The sequence below is a fragment of the Pongo abelii genome, chromosome 17 (assembly GCF_028885655.2).
Source record: "Pongo abelii isolate AG06213 chromosome 17, NHGRI_mPonAbe1-v2.0_pri, whole genome shotgun sequence".
Taxonomy (NCBI): Eukaryota; Metazoa; Chordata; class Mammalia; order Primates; family Hominidae; genus Pongo; species Pongo abelii.
Window position 1 is genome coordinate 94,533,017 of NC_072002.2, and position 18,237 is coordinate 94,551,253.

The following is an 18,237-nucleotide window of genomic DNA, read 5'->3' on the forward strand; positions in this document are numbered from 1 at the left end:
ACACACTCGGTCAGTGCACGTCAGCATGTGCTCAGTGCACAGTCAGCACACACTCGACACACAGCACGTGCTCAGTGCACAGTCAGCACACACTCGACACACAGCACGTGCTCAGTGCACAGTCAGCACACCCTCGGCACACACTCGGTCAGCTCACGTCAGCATCTGCTCAGTGCACAGTCAGCACACACTTGGTCAAAACATGCTCAGCACACACTCGACACAACTCGACACATACTTGCTCGGTGCACATCAGCACGTGCTCAGCACACACTCGGCACACTTGTTTAGCACACTGCACACGCTCGTTCAGCGCACGTCAGCACGTGCTCAGTGCATGCCTGGTCAGTTTACACTCAGCACATACTCATCGCATGCTTGGTCAGCACAGTCGGCACATGCTCGGTGAATGCGCACTTGGTCAACACGTGTGGTCAGCACACAGTCAGTCAGCACAGCCTGAAGAGCCTGGTGTGTCCCGGGCACTGAACTGTACATTTGAATAAAGGAGGAGTTGGTCAGAATCCCCCGCTTTGACCTCACATTTCATAATGTCAATCCTGCCACGTGCATTACAGCCCAGCCCTCGACGACCTGCTGTTGGCAGAGAGGCGTACAGGGAGGTGTCACTCGTAGTCACCTGCCCTAGGGCTCAGCTCAGGTGTTAGCAGATCCCCCACGAGCCTGTCCGTGGCCTCCCTCCTGTTCTCCACGCGCCATTCTCCGTGTGGTTGCCTGTGTCTCCTGGCCCACTGAGCTGGGGTTTGAGGTTCGTCTTCCGTGCCAGCTTTATCTGTGTTACTATCTCCTTCTCCACAGTCACTTAAATATTAATAAAGACACACCTAGAAAGACCTGGGAAATTCACCCAGCTCAAGCAAGCGTGGCTTTTTCCTTGGCTACTTCGTTTTGTAATGCCTTACAACAGCGTTGTGAAAGAGGGGATAGATTGTTTCTTTAAATATGAAAAAACAAGAGAATTGTCTTGAAGCAGCCCAAGATTATAGGGGTGTCCTCCCACAGGGCTGGCCCATGTCAGATCATAGGGGTGTCTTCCAACAGGGCAGGCCCACACTCAGATCACAAGGGAGTCCTTCAACAGGGCTGGCCCGGACTCTGCAGCTCTGCTGACTCCTGTGACACCTATGGTCTGTCGGAGCCGAGCTCTCCTGAAGCACTTGTAAGAGCCTGGGCTGGTGCTGGGGGCTCTTCCTGCCCCTGTGCCTAAGACATAGGACCTGTCCCCATCGACATAACTGAAGCTTTAAAAATTCTGCAGAGAGAACTTCAGTCTTTGTAAAATTTAGGCTGAGTTCTAAAACTCAGCTTTTGGAGTCTGATTTCCAGCATCCGCCGTGTTTGAAAAGGCCCCGTGTGCTTTTCTTTCAGGAGGGGAAACAGGCCTCGCTGGCGGCCGACTTCTCCATCACGCAGTTCCGGCACATTGGCAGGCTGCTCATGGTGCACGGGCGGAACAGCTACAAGAGGTCGGCGGCACTCGGCCAGTTCGTCATGCACAGGGGCCTTATCATCTCCACCATGCAGGTACTAAGCCTTCTGTGCTGGCACCCATGGAGGGCAGGGTCCAGGAAGGGCAGGGTCCGGGAGGGGGGTGCTGAGTGCTGCCGGAAGAACCTGGGCTGTGCTTAGGAGTTAGCGAGGACCCTGAGAGGCTTGGGGCCACAGGTGCTCATGGAACTGACGGTTGTCTTCGTCTGTGGGCTCTCTCTCCAGGCTGTGTTTTCCTCAGTCTTCTACTTCGCATCCGTCCCTTTGTATCAGGGCTTCCTCATGGTGGGGTAAGTTAAACTCAGCACCTGCCAGCTCATCCAGGGGAGGACTTCTATCTTGGGAAAAAAAAAATATATATATATATATAGAAGATTCTTGATACAGTCATCGTTTAGAATGAATAATACTGACGTAAAAACGACATTTTACTTGGGTGAACTTCAAGACAGCACCTGCACACTTGTTCCTCCTGGGATTTTCTTATTAGATTTTGTTTTCAAGTGGAAGCCATAGTTTGTGTCAGGAGCTGTGTTGGATCTGAGATTTTTAAAGGGTCCCGTGGCAGAAGGTGGAGGGGCAGAGTGGCCACTGACAGACCCTCCCAGCTCTCTGCAGGCTGCCCTCCCCTGGCTGGGGCTTCATCCGGCTGTGCAGCGTGGCCAGCAGCAAAGAGAGAACAGGAAGTGCAGGGACATGGCGTGGCATGCTTCGAAGCAAACACTGTCAATCTCTCCCGGGCAGGAATGGAATCTCATTTTCAAAGATAACAGCACCAGGGCTGGGCGCAGTGGCTCATGCCTGTAATCCCAGCGCTTTGGGAGGCTGAAGTGGGCGTGGGTGGATCACCTGAGGTCAGGAGTTCGAGACCAGCCTGGCTAACATGGCGAAACCCTGTCTCTACTAAAAATACAAAAAAATTAGCCAGGCATGGTGGTGTGTGCCTGTAATCCCAGCTACTCAGGAGGCTGAGGCACAAGAATCGCTTGAACCTGGGAGGGGGAGGTTGCAGTGAGCTAAGATCGTGCCATTGCACTCCAGCTTGGGCAGCAAAGTCAGACTCCATCTCAAAAGACAAAGATAACAGCACCAGTGTCTTAGAAAAGGACACCAAAAGCGCAGCAGGCATATGATGTGCATTGAAAGCTGAGCTGATTTTGCTGCTGTATCTGCAAAACAGGAGCTTCCTGTGAAGAGTGAATAGGTGGGAATTTCTTTTTTCCTCCTCCTTTGTGGTTATGCCTAGAAATGAAATCAGTGTGACTGTTGGTGTTGGCAGCAAACTAAAAGCAGCCGCTCACCTGCCACTGACCTCCCTGACCTCTGCAAAGCTCATGCCCACCTTAACCAGGTTCCACTCCACAAAGAGTCTCAGAAAATACTTTAATAGTAGCAGCCACTGGCCTCGATGCTCTCGGCGTTGAACATGCTTTCATCCTCACCTTGTCCCCACTTCATGTGTGAGAAAAGTGAGAGACCCAGAGAGCTCAGAAACTCGCCCATGGGAGGCCCACCTCAGACCTGAGTCGTCAGGGGCTGACGCCAGGTGCTGCTCCTCACCGTCATGCAGGCACTGAGCTTACCCCAGGTCCACAGAGAAACAGACAGAGTCCTTTCTCCCTGCAGAGCTGTTTCTAGTCTGCAGTCTAAACACCGTTTCACTCGACAGCTCCCTGAATCCCAGGAATTCCTCACAATTTTAGCAAAATACAGGGAAATATCAGTCTGTGCATGTGTTAGGTTTTTGTTAAACATGTGAGGTCCTCTTAAGTCACCTTTTTCCTGAGTCAGAATCACTGAGATTCTGACTCTGTCATCCTGAGCCGTCCAAGGAGCATGCACAGAGCCAGCACTTGGGTCTCTGCCTTCCTTCCGTCTCCAGTCTTCAGGTCCTCTCTGTCCTCTGGCCTCCACACATGATGTCCCCTTGGCCTAGACCACTGCCAGATGTCCCCATTGTCCTTGCTTCCCTGGGAGGCCCCGCCCCCACCACGGTGCACCTGCACACCCCCAGGCTGCACAGTTGTATTACCAGTTAGCGTCCTATTCTCCTGCGTGCAAGTCACAAGGTATATCGGGTCCTTGTACCTGCTGTGAGTTTGTCAGCGTGAACTTCAGTGCGTGCAAATTTCAGAGGAGGGCCAGACTCTGGCGGATTCTAGGCCCCCCACCCCAAGCCTCAGGACAGCTGAGCTGTGGGGCTTACAGCTACCAAGACTCCTGGGGCACCTGCCTCGGACTCCACGTCCTTCGCCTGCACATGTTAGCACCGTTCCTCCCAAGATATCAGCAGCCTGTCCTGTGGTCTTAAAAATCACTTTGAATAAAGTAGGTGAGAGCCTAGGGAAACCTTTGCAGGTGTCTTCAGGCTTCTCTTACCCCTAGCCCTTCATCTTGGCACAAGTGCCTATGTTTTAGGCCCCTGCCTGCTATAATCACTCAGGGAATAACCCCCCCATGATCGTAAGCATTGCAGACTCTCTTTTTGTGGCCCACAAGGAAAGCGCCGTCATCGGCCCTGGGCTCTCCTGGCTACTGAGGCTCCCTCAGCCCCAGTATGAGGTAGCACAGGACAGCACTGTGCGTCCATGGTGTCAGCTTGAGCCTTGTTTCATGTCTCTACGTGACCGAAGAATGTCCCAGCAACCTCCCAACTAATAGCCCTTACAGTTGATGGAAATGCTGGTAGGATTTGTGCTAATATTCTCAGCTTTCCGTGAATTCCAGTAGTGTTTCCTATAGTACTTCAAACAAAGGTGAAAAATCCTAAAGGTACAGTAAGTGCTAACTCTTTTTAAATAAGTTTTCCCATTGCCTACGTCTTTACAGTAATTATTACATTAGTTACTTTTTTTTTTTTTTGAGACAGAGTCTTGCTCCGCCGCCCAGGCTGGAGTGCAGTGGTGTGATCTCAGCTCGCTGCAACCTCTGCCTCCTAGGTTCAAGTGATTCTCCTGCCTCAGCCTCCCAAGTAGCTGGGATTACAGGCATGTGCTACCACGCCCGGCTAATTTTTGTATATTTTTAGTAGAGACGGGGTTTTGCCATGTTGGCCAGGGTGGTCTCGAACTCGTGACCTCAAATGATCCACCTGCCTCAGCCTCCCAAAGTGTTGGGATTACAGGCATGAGCCCATTCGTCCGGCCTAGTTATTTTTAAATAGTACAGAATTTGCACAGTAATACTGATTGCATCTTGAGTTTGAACAGTGTGTTTCTTCCTTGGAAGTCATAGAAAAGCATAACCCTTCTCACCTTTCATATTTTAAAAATCATAGATTGGAAACATTAAAAGGAAAATGTGGGGGACCATGGAGATTATTCTTTAAAGAACTACTGCTTGGGTTAGTGAGGCCTGTGCCTGCCTCACAGCCCGAGTGCTCTGCAGTGTCCCCAGCTCCTGTTCCTACAGCTCTTCTTTATAATGGGCTTCATGTAAAGTAACTCTGAGTGTCCGTCACAAAAGAAACGTCTGTGACTTTCTTAAGCACTCATACTCTGAATTGAGTTAGATGGGAGCTTTGGAGGGGCGATGCCTTTAGTTAAGTTTCTTTGAAAATAAATAATGAGTTTGCCTTCACCTAGAAAATAAATACCAAGAAGTGGGCAAAAACCAACATGATGTTTTTACAAAGTAACATCTAACTAAAACAAAATCATGTCTATGATAGAGAAACTGGCTCTAGAACCTAGAGGACAGTTGATAGAATTTAATTCCACAGATATGGTTTTCATCTGCATTCATTTCATCAGCTCTGGAGGGAACTGTTGGCCCAGGTGACTTTCCTGAAGCAAGAGGCCCTAGGAGCAGGAAGGACTAGGCATACTCAGTGCACAGCAGGGAAACCCAGGGAGGGACCAGGGACCATGGGGGCCGCGAAGGTGGTGATGGGGAAGCCTAGGGGGATGGGGGATGGGGCAGCAGGAGGGGCTGGGAGAGACAGGACAGCCTGGGGAGGCTCCTGTGACCCCCCAAGCCCACCCTGTCCTTGCCCCCCAAGCAGGCCTGGGGAATGCCATGCGCTCCCCCCAGAAAGAGAGCTCCTAGGCCAAGTCCTCATGGGGAACCTCTGTAGGGTGCAGCGTTGTGCACTTTGGCAAGTTGGAGGCTCTGAGAGAGACTTCTGATTTCATGAGCCCACAACTCATGTTCCACGAAAATGCTTTGGGAAACGCTAGTCTGAACTGGCCGGAGGTGTCTCCCCAGAGATTCTGGCAGCTGCCCGCGAGGGCCTCACACACAGCGCCACGTCATAGCAGCCATTCCTGGGTGTGAGTCTTCTTTATACCCTTGCTAGTGACTCAGATGGATAGCCTGTGAGTGCTCTCGTTAAAGTTAGATTGAACCTTAATTGAGCACCAAGAAGGTGCATGACATTCCGAGAGAGAGCTCTGGGCAGGAGGAGCACAGGCAAGTCCCTCGAGGAGCCGTGTCCAGACCTGCAGGAACGGGAGGCTCTGGGTTTATCAGAGAGGGTCTTGAGAACTTCTGCTTCCAGCCATGATAAACAGATTTATCTTCCAAGCCTAATCAAATGGAAAACACAAGAAAACACGTGAAACAAATGTTTTCAGACATTGGATAAGAAGCTGGGGACAGGGATGCCTCAGAGAAGAGAAACAACTCTCCCACGTCTAGAACGAACAGACAGAGGGCCTCGAAACCTCTGTGTTTCAACAGCCAGATGGCCTCGAAACCTCTGTTTCAACAGCCAGAGGGCCTGGAAACCTCTGTGTTTCAAGAGTCCTCGTACCTGCTGTGAAGTTTGTCAGAGTAAACTTCAGTGTGTGCAAATCTCAGAGGAGGGCCAGGCTCTGGTGGGTTCTAGGGCCCCCCAGCCTGTGCCCAGATCGGCACAGACTTCCTAAGCATGAACATCGTGATGCATGGAGAATAAACTGACATGAAGGACTTCATAAAAATTAAGTTTTTGCTCTTCTAAACACAGTACTAATCAAGTAAAAAGGCAGACAAGAAGAAAATACTTTCAGTACATATCTTCAACTCAACGATCAGACAAACAACTCGGTTTTTTTTTTTAAGATGAAAGATTTGAACATTCATCACAAAAGAAGACATAAGAATGGCCAGTAAGCACAAGAAAATGTATTTAACATCATTAGTTACCAGGAAGGATAAATTTAAGCCACAGAGAGAGTTCAGGCTTTACCACCACGGAGGCCAGGCCGAAAGGCCGAGTGGCGTGTTGGCAGGCGGGCAGCAGCGTGGCACTGCTGGTGAGAGTGCAGATGGTCCAGCCACTCCAGAAAGCAGGCTGGCAGTTTTTATGAAATTAAACATTTGCTGCCCCATGCCCCAGCAACCTCCCTCCTCAGTGTTCACCCAGGAAAAAGGAAAACACTCATGCTTCCACGCAGACCGGTACCGGGACTCTCACCCCTTCAGCTGTGATCTCCACAGACTGGGAAAACACCAACGGCCATCCACCAGGGGGTGGAAGAGCTGCACTGTGTCCATAGTGTGAGACACTGGCCTGCAGCACAGAGAAAGCAGAGGACACGCTCGGCAAGGTGGGCGAGCCCTGACACCGCTGGCCCGGAGATACCCACTCGCAGAGAGCAGAGAACACCCAGAGAGAATAGCCAGGTGTTAGAGAGCCTGCGGGGAACAGCCATTTATGTGGGACTCACGACAGCGAGGGAGGCAGGGGTCTCCCACCTGGCGCATCACAGGCCTCCTTCTTGCGGGTGATGGAGATGCTCTGTGTCATGGTCACACAGCAGTTCCATGACACTTGTCAAAATTCATCACATGCTGAAGGTTATACCTCAAGAAAGTAGGTTTATGAAAAGGAGGCAGCAGTGGGTTTTTGTTGTTAAAGGTTGAAGAGATAGGGAAATTTTTGGCATAAATAAAGCAAGAGTTCTTATAAATGCGCTATACAGAAATTGTGACTGCCTGTGATCCTTCCTGGTGGTGTGAGTGAGTCAGAAACCACACGGCTGAGTATCCGCACACCTGTGTGCGCACAGAACAGGATGCTCATCCCTCAGCGGCATCGCGAGGGGATGGCCCGCCATCTTTCCTCCTGGTTGGGCTCTTGAATTATTTGGACCTGTTCCTAAATTCTTTTTTTTTTTTTTTTTTTTTGAGACGGAGTCTCGCTCTGCCGCCCAGGCTGGAGTGCAGTGGCGCGATCTCGGCTCACTGCAAGCTCTGCCTCCCGGGTTCACGCCATTCTCCTGCCTCAGCCTCCCAAGTAGCTGGGACTACAGGTGCCCGCCACCACGTCTGGCTAATTTTTTTGTATTTTTAGTAGAAACGGGGTTTCACCATGTGAGCCAAGATAGTCTCAATCTCCTGACCTCGTGATCCGCCCGCCTCGGCTTCCCAAAGTGCTGGGATTACAGGCGTGAGCCACCGTGCCCGGCCCCTGTTCCTAAATTCTAAGCAGAGTGGGAGTTGTTCAAAGAAAGTTAACAAAAGTAATTAAAGATTTTGAGGGAAGTACACACAAACAGTGTTGTACAAGTTTAACGTAATAAAGAAATTAAAGATTGAATTTCTGGATAGAGTTCTCTAAGCATGTAGATATTTAGTGCCCAGCAGTAACCCATCAAGAAAACACAATGATGTGAAATAGACTAAAAGTACCTTAGAAGAAAATGTTTCATACAGAACCCACAATAGTTTTAAAAATAGAACGGTCTGCATTTAATGACCATGGAATCTCAGTCATATTAAAACAGAATATAGCCTTTAGGTATCCACATGTTTCAAGGCTAAAATATAACATGGTGTCATGGGTGTTTCTGGTTCTCTGCCACGGGGTAACTTTCCCAACTTGAGATAACTATGAGAATGCGTTCTCATAGGTGACAATGTCATTTAACAACAACAAAAAAAAAACCCCAGCCAAGTGCAGTGGCTCATGCCTGTAATCCCAGCACTTTGGGAGGCCGAGTTGGGAAGATTTCTTGAGGCTATGAGTGTGAGACCAGCCTGGGAAACATGGTGAGACCCCATCTCTACAAGAGAACATTAGCCGGGCATGGTGGTACACACCTGCGGTCCCAGCTACTCAGGAGGCTGAGGTGAGAGGATCAGCTGAGCCCAGGAGGTCAAGGCTGCAGTGAGTCGTGATGCACCATTGTACTCCAGCTTGGGCCACAGAGTGAGACCCTGTCTCAAAAAAAAAAAAAAAAAAAAAAAACCCAGCCCCACTTCCAGCCCAGCTCCACTTCCAGGACGGTGGGAAGTGAGGTAGATGGGTTCCTCCCTGCTCTTTCTGCTAAGTTCAGCTGGAAACTGAGCATCACACACAGAAGGCTCTGAGTGGGGAGCGAGGTGAACAGAGGGGGCAAGGGGCGAGGCGGCAGGAGCTCCCCGGGTTTTCCAACAGCTGGAGCTGAAGGAGCCGGCAGCCTGGAAACGCCCATGGGTGCAGAAATTTAAAATTTGAAAGTCCCAGCGAGGTCCCAGCCTCTCCAACCGCAGGTCCACGAAAGGGGCGCCAGGAAGACAGATGATTTTCAGATGATCGTCACTGTACTGCAGCCAGATGCCAGGGAAGGGCTGTGCCCGCCTCCCCCTCCCCAAAAAGGCAAGTGGAGAGCTGAAAGTGCCACTTCACGAGATGCAGCGACGCACCCGGCATCTCCAGGGTGATGGAATGGGAGGAGGCAGGACTGCATCCCCAGTGAAGGGGTAATGAGCCCCTCAGTGTCGGTGGAGGCCGCATGGGGAGCCTGAACCCCTGCCCCTGCACAGCAGCAAGAACAGCGCCCTCCTCTCCCCACCAGAGCAGGGTCAGCACCCTTCAGAAAATTCAGTCTTTACCCGGAATGTCAGGGTTTCCATCGGAGTCCCTTGCCATACCAAGAACCAAGAAGATTTCAAGGTGAATGGAAAAAAGACAGTCAATAGAAGCCAGCCCTGAGATGGCAGAGATGCTAGAATTCTCTGACAAAGACTGGGAAACAGTCATTACCAACATACTGGGAGCAAATGGCAAAATAGAACAGCCCAGCAGACAAGATACAGAGCAGAACCAAATGGAAATCTTAGAGATGAGAAATAACCCAGACAAAAAAATGCCGTGACTGGGCTCAGCAGCAAAATAGAAGGGACAGAGGAAGGACGCAGTGAACTGGAAGACAGAAAAACAGAAAGTCCTCAATCTGAACAAGAGAGAAAATTGACCGAAAAAAAATGGATCAGAGCCTTAGGGACAGCAAGATGGTAACTGTACCGTTTGTGCCGTGGGAGCCCCGGCGTCTGTACCGTTTGTGCCGTGGGAGCCCCGGCCGCTGTACCGTTTGTGCCGTGGGAGTTCCAGGGGAGAAGAGACAGGGCAGGGCTAGGAAAGTACGTGAAGGAATAAAGGCTGAAAACCTCCCAGATTTGGCAAAAGACATAAATGTACAGATTCAAGAAGGTAAGCAAACCCTGAACAGGATAGTCAAAGAAATTCACACCAAGATAATCATAATCAAACTGATGAAAACCAGAGACAAACCCATTGAAAGCAGCCAATGAGGAGACGGGGTACTTTGGGGATGACTGGAAACCGTGCAGGCAGAGGGACTCAAGTGCCAGAGAAAGGCCTCATGGGCACGGGACGCTGCAGCCAGTGAGGGCCGCTTCCGGAAAGGAAAGGGGGTGTTGGCAAGACTCGTGTCCAGCAGTGCTTAAAGAATCTCCAAGCTCAGCCATGAAGGAGCAGTCCAGTTAGGAAAAGGACAGAAGGCGCAGAGACGGCCACCCTGTGTGTGAGGGGACGCACAGACTGCAAGCAAGCTGGTGAAATGATGCCTGCATCTTCAGCCCTGTACAGAGCCCAGGTTAGACCACAGGACGCTCCGCCTCACACCTGCCAGAATTGTGGGGAAGAGTCACAGAAACTGGATAGCTCTTATATTGCTGTAGGAGTGTAAATCCTACCATCTGGAAGATGTTTTAGCAATTTCTTTGAAAAACTATACCACCACCATGTGACCTAGCACTCATGCTCCTGGGCGTTTATACCATCTCACTCGGCACTCCTGTCCAAAATAAATGGAAACTTCGCCAAAAAACCTGTGCAGTGAATATTTACAGCAGTTTTATTTGTGATCAAAAACTAGGACTAACCCAGATGTAACTTCAGTGGTTAAGCACACTGTGGTTCATTTGCCTGCCACAAAATAGTAGTCAGCAATAGAAAGAAAGAAGCTACTGATACAGCAGCAACCTAGGTGAATCTCCAGAGAATTGCACTGTGTAAAAGATGCCAGTCCCCGAAGTTAACCTGCTGTACAGCTCCATTTGCATAGCATGCCATTTGCATAGCATTCCATTTGCATAGCATTCCATTTGCATAGCATTCCATTTGCATAGCATTCTTGAAATGACCAGATTAGAGATGGGGAATGGCTTCATGGTGGCCAGGGATTAGGGAGGAGGCAGCAGAGGGAAGTGGTTGCAGCTACAGAGCAGCCGCAGGAGGGACCCTGTGTGAGGGGTGCCCTGGGTCTGGGGGTGTCCATGTGAGGGACCGTGTGTGAGGGGTGCTCTGGGTCTGGGGGTGTCCCCCTGGTGGTGAGGGGTGCTCTGGGTCTGGGGGTGTCCGTGTGGACCCTGGTGGTGAGGGGTGCCCTGGGTCTGAGGGTGTCCGTGTGGACCCTGGTGGTGAGGGGTGCTCTGGGTCTGGGGGTGTCCGTGTGGGTCCTGGTGGTGAGGGGTGCTCTGGGTCTGGGGGTGTCCGTGTGGGTCCTGGTGGTGAGGGGTGCCATGGGTCTGGGGGTGTCCGTGTGGGTCCTGGTGGTGAGGGGTGCTCTGGGTCTGGGGGTGTCCGTGTGGGTCCTGGTGGTGAGGGGTGCCCTGGGTCTGGGGGTGTCCATGTGGGTCCTGGTGGTGAGGGGTGCCCTGGGTCTGGGGGTGTCCGTGTGGGTCCTGGTGGTGAGGGGTGCTCTGGGTCTGGGGGTGTCCATGTGAGGGACCCTGTGTGAGGGGTGCTCTGGGTCTGGGGGTGTCCGTGTGAGGGACCGTGTGTGAGGGGTGCTCTGGGTCTGGGGGTGTCCGTGTGAGGGACCCTGTGTGAGGGGTGCTCTGGGTCTGGGGGTGTCCGTGTGGGTCCTGGTGGTGAGGGGTGCTCTGGGTCTGGGGGTGTCCATGTGAGGGACCCTGTGTGAGGGGTGCTCTGGGTCTGGGGGTGTCCGTGTGAGGGACCGTGTGTGAGGGGTGCTCTGGGTCTGGGGGTGTCCGTGTGAGGGACCCTGTGTGAGGGGTGCTCTGGGTCTGGGGGTGTCCGTGTGGGTCCTGGTGGTGAGGTTCACACTGCAGTTATCTAACATGTTACCATTGGGAGAACTGGGTAAACATCACAGAAGGTCTCGGTGCTATTCCTGACAACTGCATGTGAGTCTACAATGATCTCAACATAGAAAGGTAAACATTTTTAAAAATCATTCTTCTACCCATAAGCATTTGTGACTTACAGAACATGCTACTGTGCTCTGAGATAAATACTCAGTCTCCGCAATCATCTTACTTGGTTGCCAACTTACTTTGTTGGTTTTTGTGGAGTATTTTTTGGTGTTTTTGAAGCTGTGACCTCTAATCCAGAGGTCTGTTTCTAGCTGTGTGGTAGAAGTTTCTCAGGCCCATTGCACTCCGCTCTTGGTCTTGCAGGTATGCCACCATATACACCATGTTCCCAGTGTTCTCCTTAGTGCTGGACCAGGATGTGAAGCCGGAGATGGCGATGCTCTACCCGGAGCTGTACAAGGACCTCACCAAGGTACGGGCCTCAGGCAGGCTGTCTGCCTCACGACTAGCACCCACATCTGGCATTTTACACGAGTGAGAAACAGGCCAGTCAGGAGGCATTTCCAAGCATTTTGTGAAAAACGATTCTCTGTCCTTCAAGATGTTTTTTATGTCTCCTAATTATTGTTGGCATTTTCTCTTTGAGTTAAACTTCAAAAGGGGAAAAACATCTCAGGGAAAAAAATTTCTCAAATATTTGCAATAAAGCTCTAATAGCATACATACAATTAGAATTGTAAAAGATATTCTAACCATTTGTGGAACTTTTGTGAAGTGAGCTCACCAAATGTCAGAGAAGAGCTCGCTGTGTAATTTCTGTAGAAAGGCTCCCCCGGACAGCGTCGCTGCACCTGCTGCAGAAGTAGCATTCCAAAGCTGGGGAACCCATGGGCTGCACGTTTTCTGTGTATTTCCAAGTTTGTCAGTAGTTGTGGATTTCAGAATTATCCCTGAAAAGTGATAACATGTGTCTGTCCCTAGGGTCCATAGACTATTTTTGCAGTGATGTCACCAAGAAAAAAATCCACCCCAGAAAACTTCAGTCACCTGAAACTCTGAGAAAGATGGATTTATTTGGCTTAAAACTGTGCTCTGTTAGGATTAAAGGAGGCTTTGAATTTATCATATTCTTTACGACAGCATATTTTATAGCATAGAACGTGTAAGGATACGGGGTAGAAGAGAGGCTCAGCTCTGCAGACACAAATCATGGTAACTCTGGTATTTTCCACAAAGCTAGCTGTTTTGAACCAACATTGAGAACAAAATCCACTAACCGCAATTAAATTTAGATTTACAATCGATAAATGACAGGTGTCTGAAATTATCAACTCAGATTTTTAAAGCAGTAGCTGTATGGTAAAGAAAGAATTAGATTAGGCATTAAAAAGAAAGCTAATGACTACCTAACAAACAGATTCTAGTCCAGCTAACCACTCATTAACCAACTAGATTCTTACCTAGCTAACCACAAACTGAGAAACTAGACTCCTGTCTATCTAACTAGTAACTAACAAACGATACTCTATCTAATACAGCTAACCACTAACAAACTAGACTCTTATCCAGCTAACCACTGACGAACTAGACTCTAGTCCAGCTATAACCACTCATTAGCCAGAGAGGTGCTGGGTAAGTCATGTTAACTTTTTGATTTCTTGATGTTATTGAAATGGTCTAATGAAATAAAGACTTTAAAGTTTCTTGAAAAAAATAAAGAATTCTCATTACTGTTATAATCAAGACAAATAAAGCTAGTTACCAGTATCACATGAAATATAAATATCAAGCATTATTATCATGATGGTGGTATCATCGTGAGTACTGGGAAACATCATCCCAGGTCACATCTACTACAACTAGAAGAAAGACCGGTTAAGTATCTTAAACTGATGAAACCATTGTGATAAAGTACAGCAGAGTAAGGAGCAAAGATCCAAAAACTTCGGGAAGCTAGTGTGAATAATGATCATTTTAGTAGCATATGCATTTCCTCATTCCCAGAGACTCTAAAAATGTTTACCTAAATGCTGCCTTACAAACATATGGGAACAAGCTTTTCATGTACGAACGTAAACCTCAATGTGCTACCCTCAACCCTAGGAAACCAGCACCCAAGCAGGGCAAAGGTCACCAGGGGTCTTGTAGCCCCAGCCGGTGCTCCCGGATCGCTGGGCTGGGAGAAACTTGTCATAGGACTGTCATGCCACAGCCATCTTGACCGGCTATTGGAGTGGGACAGTAACACGTTTTTACTGTTTTCAAGGATTTAGATTGTACCCACCGGTCTCTTTCTTTGTGGATATCTAAATCGCTCTAGTAACGAGGGTCATAGGGCCACAGGTGTCTGACGGAGCAGCTAATTATCCGTAACTGCGGCCATGGAATCACTAAGTTCTGTGTTACTCACTGGTGCCGTTGAACCCTGTTCACTTCTGATTGTGTTGGATCTCATTAGGGGTATTAAATTTCCATTTTTGTTAAGGTGATCAACAATTTAGAATGTTTTAGTATCCTAGAGTCAGGTCACCATCCCTACATTTTTTTTTTTTTTTTTGGTCAAGAATTCAGTCACTCATTTTCTCTAAGCTTCTTTTCTTCAACATCTTATCTGCATTGTAACTTTTTTTTAATCTACTACTCTTCAAATTCTTTGAAAAGAAAATAGCACTAAAGTACTGAGCCACTAAAGTTTAACTTAGTTATTTTTTCTTATTGAAGCTAAAGAACTATTTTGGAGCTTTCTGTTCCTTCTGAACAGTTCGCCAAGGTAGCACATACTGCAGCACTCTGTGTTGTTGTCTGATGATCGGGGCAGCTGGAGACTGGATGTGCCGACGCAGTCTATCCACGCCGGTCAGTGTCAGTGGACACCAAGTCCCCTGTCCGTCGGCTCAAGCTCCTGCGATGTAGGACAACATAGCCCTGCTCTCAACAACTCTGTGTTCTAGTCAGGATGAGAAAGCAGTGAATCAGTGGCATAGAGCAACAGCATAAAGGGCCGCAGGCTGCAGTGTGAGTAACAACAGCATAAAGGGCCGCAGCCTGCAGTGTGAGTAACAACAGCATAAAGGGCCACAGCCTGCAGTGTGAGTAACAACAGCATAAAGGGCCACGGACTGAAATGTGAGTGGCTGACCAGCGAGTGCCGGTCCAGTCAGTTCTGAGTCACATATCTCAGGTCACTGTAAATTTATAAAATACCTTCAGAGGCAAGCCAGGGAGGCAAGGCGTGCATTCCCTGCACACACAAAAAGATTCAACTGGAAAGAAAATCTCCTCTTTTTTATGTGTATTTGATAACCAGTCTTTATAATCTAAAAGTACAAATAAGGCACGCATTGTAAATGTCACTTATTGTCCTAATGAGTTAGCCAACCTCAAGTATAAACATTTGTGCCCTGCTGTGTCTCAATGGCCTGAGCCACGTGTGGACACAGTATCTGTCAAGTCAGTATTTGATAAACAAATGAGGCAGTGAATGAATCAGTTAAACCAAGAGTCAGGATTTCCGTCGCTTTCCTAAAACTATGTAGCTTTTATTCTTTACAGAAAATGGTATATTTGCAACAATATTTTGTTGTTCTTTTGAAGCTCAAATTCTGCTTTGAATTATTAAGCTTTACTCATGATGAGTTCAGGCACTTAATTTTCTGGATGCCAATAAGACAGGAAACTGACCTACTGGTCTCTCTCCTAACTCTGCACATGTCTTCATTCATTCTGAATGGTGTGTAACCGCTTAGAGAAGCTAGTTACTCCAAGATCCAGGCATCAGGACTAGTAAGGTGACCCTGGTTAACTGAGCCAGCCCACGTGGTCCCAAAATATCTCAGACTGTGGCTGTGAATTTTGTTACCAATTCATAATCTTACATTACCAGCTAACTCCAGAGACATTTGATTTGTAGTTGTGCTAATTGTAAAGATATCAAGTAGGTAATATACAGTTCTTCATAAAATCTTTGAAGCCATTAGGTATTGAACCATTCGGACACCTTCACTATTTTTTATTTTCTGTAGAATACTCTCAAATGGTTTTATCTTTTGAAATGTATATTTGTATACTTATATTATTTTGAAAATAATAGTGAATAAGACAATAAAAGGAAATTTAAAACATTGAGATTAGGAAGGAGGAAATAAAAATATCTCTGTTTGTAGATGCTATAATTTTCTATGTAGAAAATCCCAAGGAATCCACACACATACAACCTCCTATACTAGTAAACTTCATAAAGTTTCAGTATACAAGGAATAATTTTTCAAAATCATTTCTGATTCTGTACACTAGCAGTGAATAATTGGGGTTTGAAAAAATTTGTAAACATTTATAATAATACATTTAAGCATTTATAATAATACAAGAAAGTGGGACACTGAAGTGTACCTCTAACAAAATACACTAAAGATCTGTGTGCTGGAAACCAACAACACTGAGGAAAGAAACTGTAAAAAGCGTAAACAGATGTTCATGGATTGAGAGATGTAAACAGATATTCATGGATTGAGACTCAATCACATGTTCCTGGATTGAGAGACGTAAACAGATGTTCATGGATTGAGCCTCAATCACATGTTCCTGGATTGAGAGATGTAAAAAGATGTTCATGGATTGAGCCTCAATCACATGTTCCTGGATTGAGAGACGTAAACAGATGTTCATGGATTGAGAGGTGTAAACAGATGTTCCTGGAATGGGAGGCGTAAACAGATGTTCCTGGATTGAGAGGCATAAACAGATGTTCCTGGATTGAGAGACGTAAACAGATGTTCATGGATTGAGAAACATAAACAGATGTTCATGGATTGAGAAACATAAACAGATGTTCATGGATTGAGCCTCAGTCAGATGTTCCTGGATTGAGAGGCATAAACAGATGTTCCTGGATTGAGAGACATAAACAGATGTTCCTGGATTGAGAGACGTAAACAGATGTTCCTGGATTGAGGAACATCTCAATCCAGATGTTCATGGATTGAGCCTCAATCACATGTTCCTGGATTGAGAGACGTAAACAGACGTTCATGGATTGAGAGGTGTAAACAGATGTTCCTGGATTGAGACACGTAAACAGATGTTCCTGGAATGGGAGGCGTAAACAGATGTTCATGGATTGAGCCTTAATCAGATGTTCTTGGATTGAGAGATGTAAACAGATGTTCCTGGATTGAGAGGCGTAAACAGATGTTCATGGATTGAGAGGTGTAAACAGATGTTCCTGGATTGAGAGGCATAAACAGATGTTCATGGATTGAGCCTCAATCAGATGTTCCTGGATTGAGAGATGTAAACAGATGTTCATGGATTGAGAGGCATAAACAGATGTTCCCGGATTGAGAGGCGTAAACAGATGTTCCTGGATTGAGAGGCATAAACAGATGTTCCTGGATTGAGAAACGTAAACAGATGTTCATGGATTGAGCCTCAATCACATGTTCCTGGATTGAGAGGCATAAACAGATGGTCCTGGATTGAGAGACGTAAACAGATGTTCATAGATTGAGCCTCAATCACATGTTCCTGGATTGAGAGGCATAAACAGATGGTCCTGGATTGAGAGACGTAAACAGATGTTCATAGATTGAGCCTCAATCACATGTTCCTGGATTGAGAGGCATAAACAGATGGTCCTGGATTGAGAGACGTAAACAGATGTTCATAGATTGAGCCTCAATCACATGTTCCTGGATTGAGAGAGGCATAAACAGATGGTCCTGGATTGAGAGACGTAAACAGATGTTCATGGATTGAGCCTCAATCACATGTTCCTGGATTGAGAGACATAAACAGAAGTTCATGGATTGAGAGGTGTAAACAGATGTTCCTGGATTGAGACACATAAACAGATGTTCCTGGAATGGGAGGCATAAACAGATGTTCCTGAATTGAGAGACGTAAACAGATGTTCCTGGATTGAGAGGCATAAACAGATGTTCCTGGATTGAAAGACATAAACAGATGTTCATGGGTTGAGAGGCGTAAACAGATGTTCCTGGATTGAGAGGTGTAAACAGATGTTCCTGGATTCGGAGGCATAAACAGATGTTCCCGGATTGAGAGGTGTAAACAGATGTTCATGAATTGAGCCTCAATCAGATGTTCCTGGATTGAGAGGCGTAAACAGATGTTCCTGGATTGAGAGGCATAAACAGATGTTCCTGGATTGAGAGGTGTAAACAGATGTTCCTGGATTGAGAGGCGTAAACAGATGTTCCTGGATTGGGAGGCGTAAACAGATGTTCCTGGGTTGGGAGGCGTAAACAGATGTTCCTGGGTTGGGAGGCGTAAACAGATGTTCCTGGGTTGGGAGGCATAAACAGATGTTCCTGGATTGAGAGGTGTAAACAGATGTTCCTGGATTGAGCCTCAATTAGATGTTCATGGATTGAGAGCCTCAGTGTTGTTTCATATTGACAAGCTCACTCTAGAATTTATATAGAAAGGCAAGGGAACTCA

At 47.6% G+C, this 18,237-nt stretch overlaps 1 protein-coding gene across 12 annotated transcripts in view; it reads left to right on the plus strand.

Moving 5' to 3' along the window:
• Window positions 1–18,237, plus strand: part of ATP9B (ATPase phospholipid transporting 9B (putative)) — a 305,109-nt gene that overhangs the window by 270,488 nt on the left and 16,384 nt on the right. For 7 of the 12 annotated variants that reach the window (XM_009252491.4, XM_002828331.6, XM_054538120.2 and 4 more), the window contains 3 exons: window positions 1,390–1,545; window positions 1,735–1,799; window positions 12,142–12,250. In XM_009252491.4, the coding sequence (XP_009250766.2) occupies window positions 1,390–1,545; window positions 1,735–1,799; window positions 12,142–12,250 (330 nt within the window). Of the gene's footprint in view, window positions 1–1,389; window positions 1,546–1,734; window positions 1,800–12,141; window positions 12,251–12,759; window positions 17,025–18,237 lie in introns of those variants that run through there. The other 5 variants (XM_063716967.1, XM_054538122.2, XM_054538124.2 and 2 more) reach the window with 3 other exon arrangements.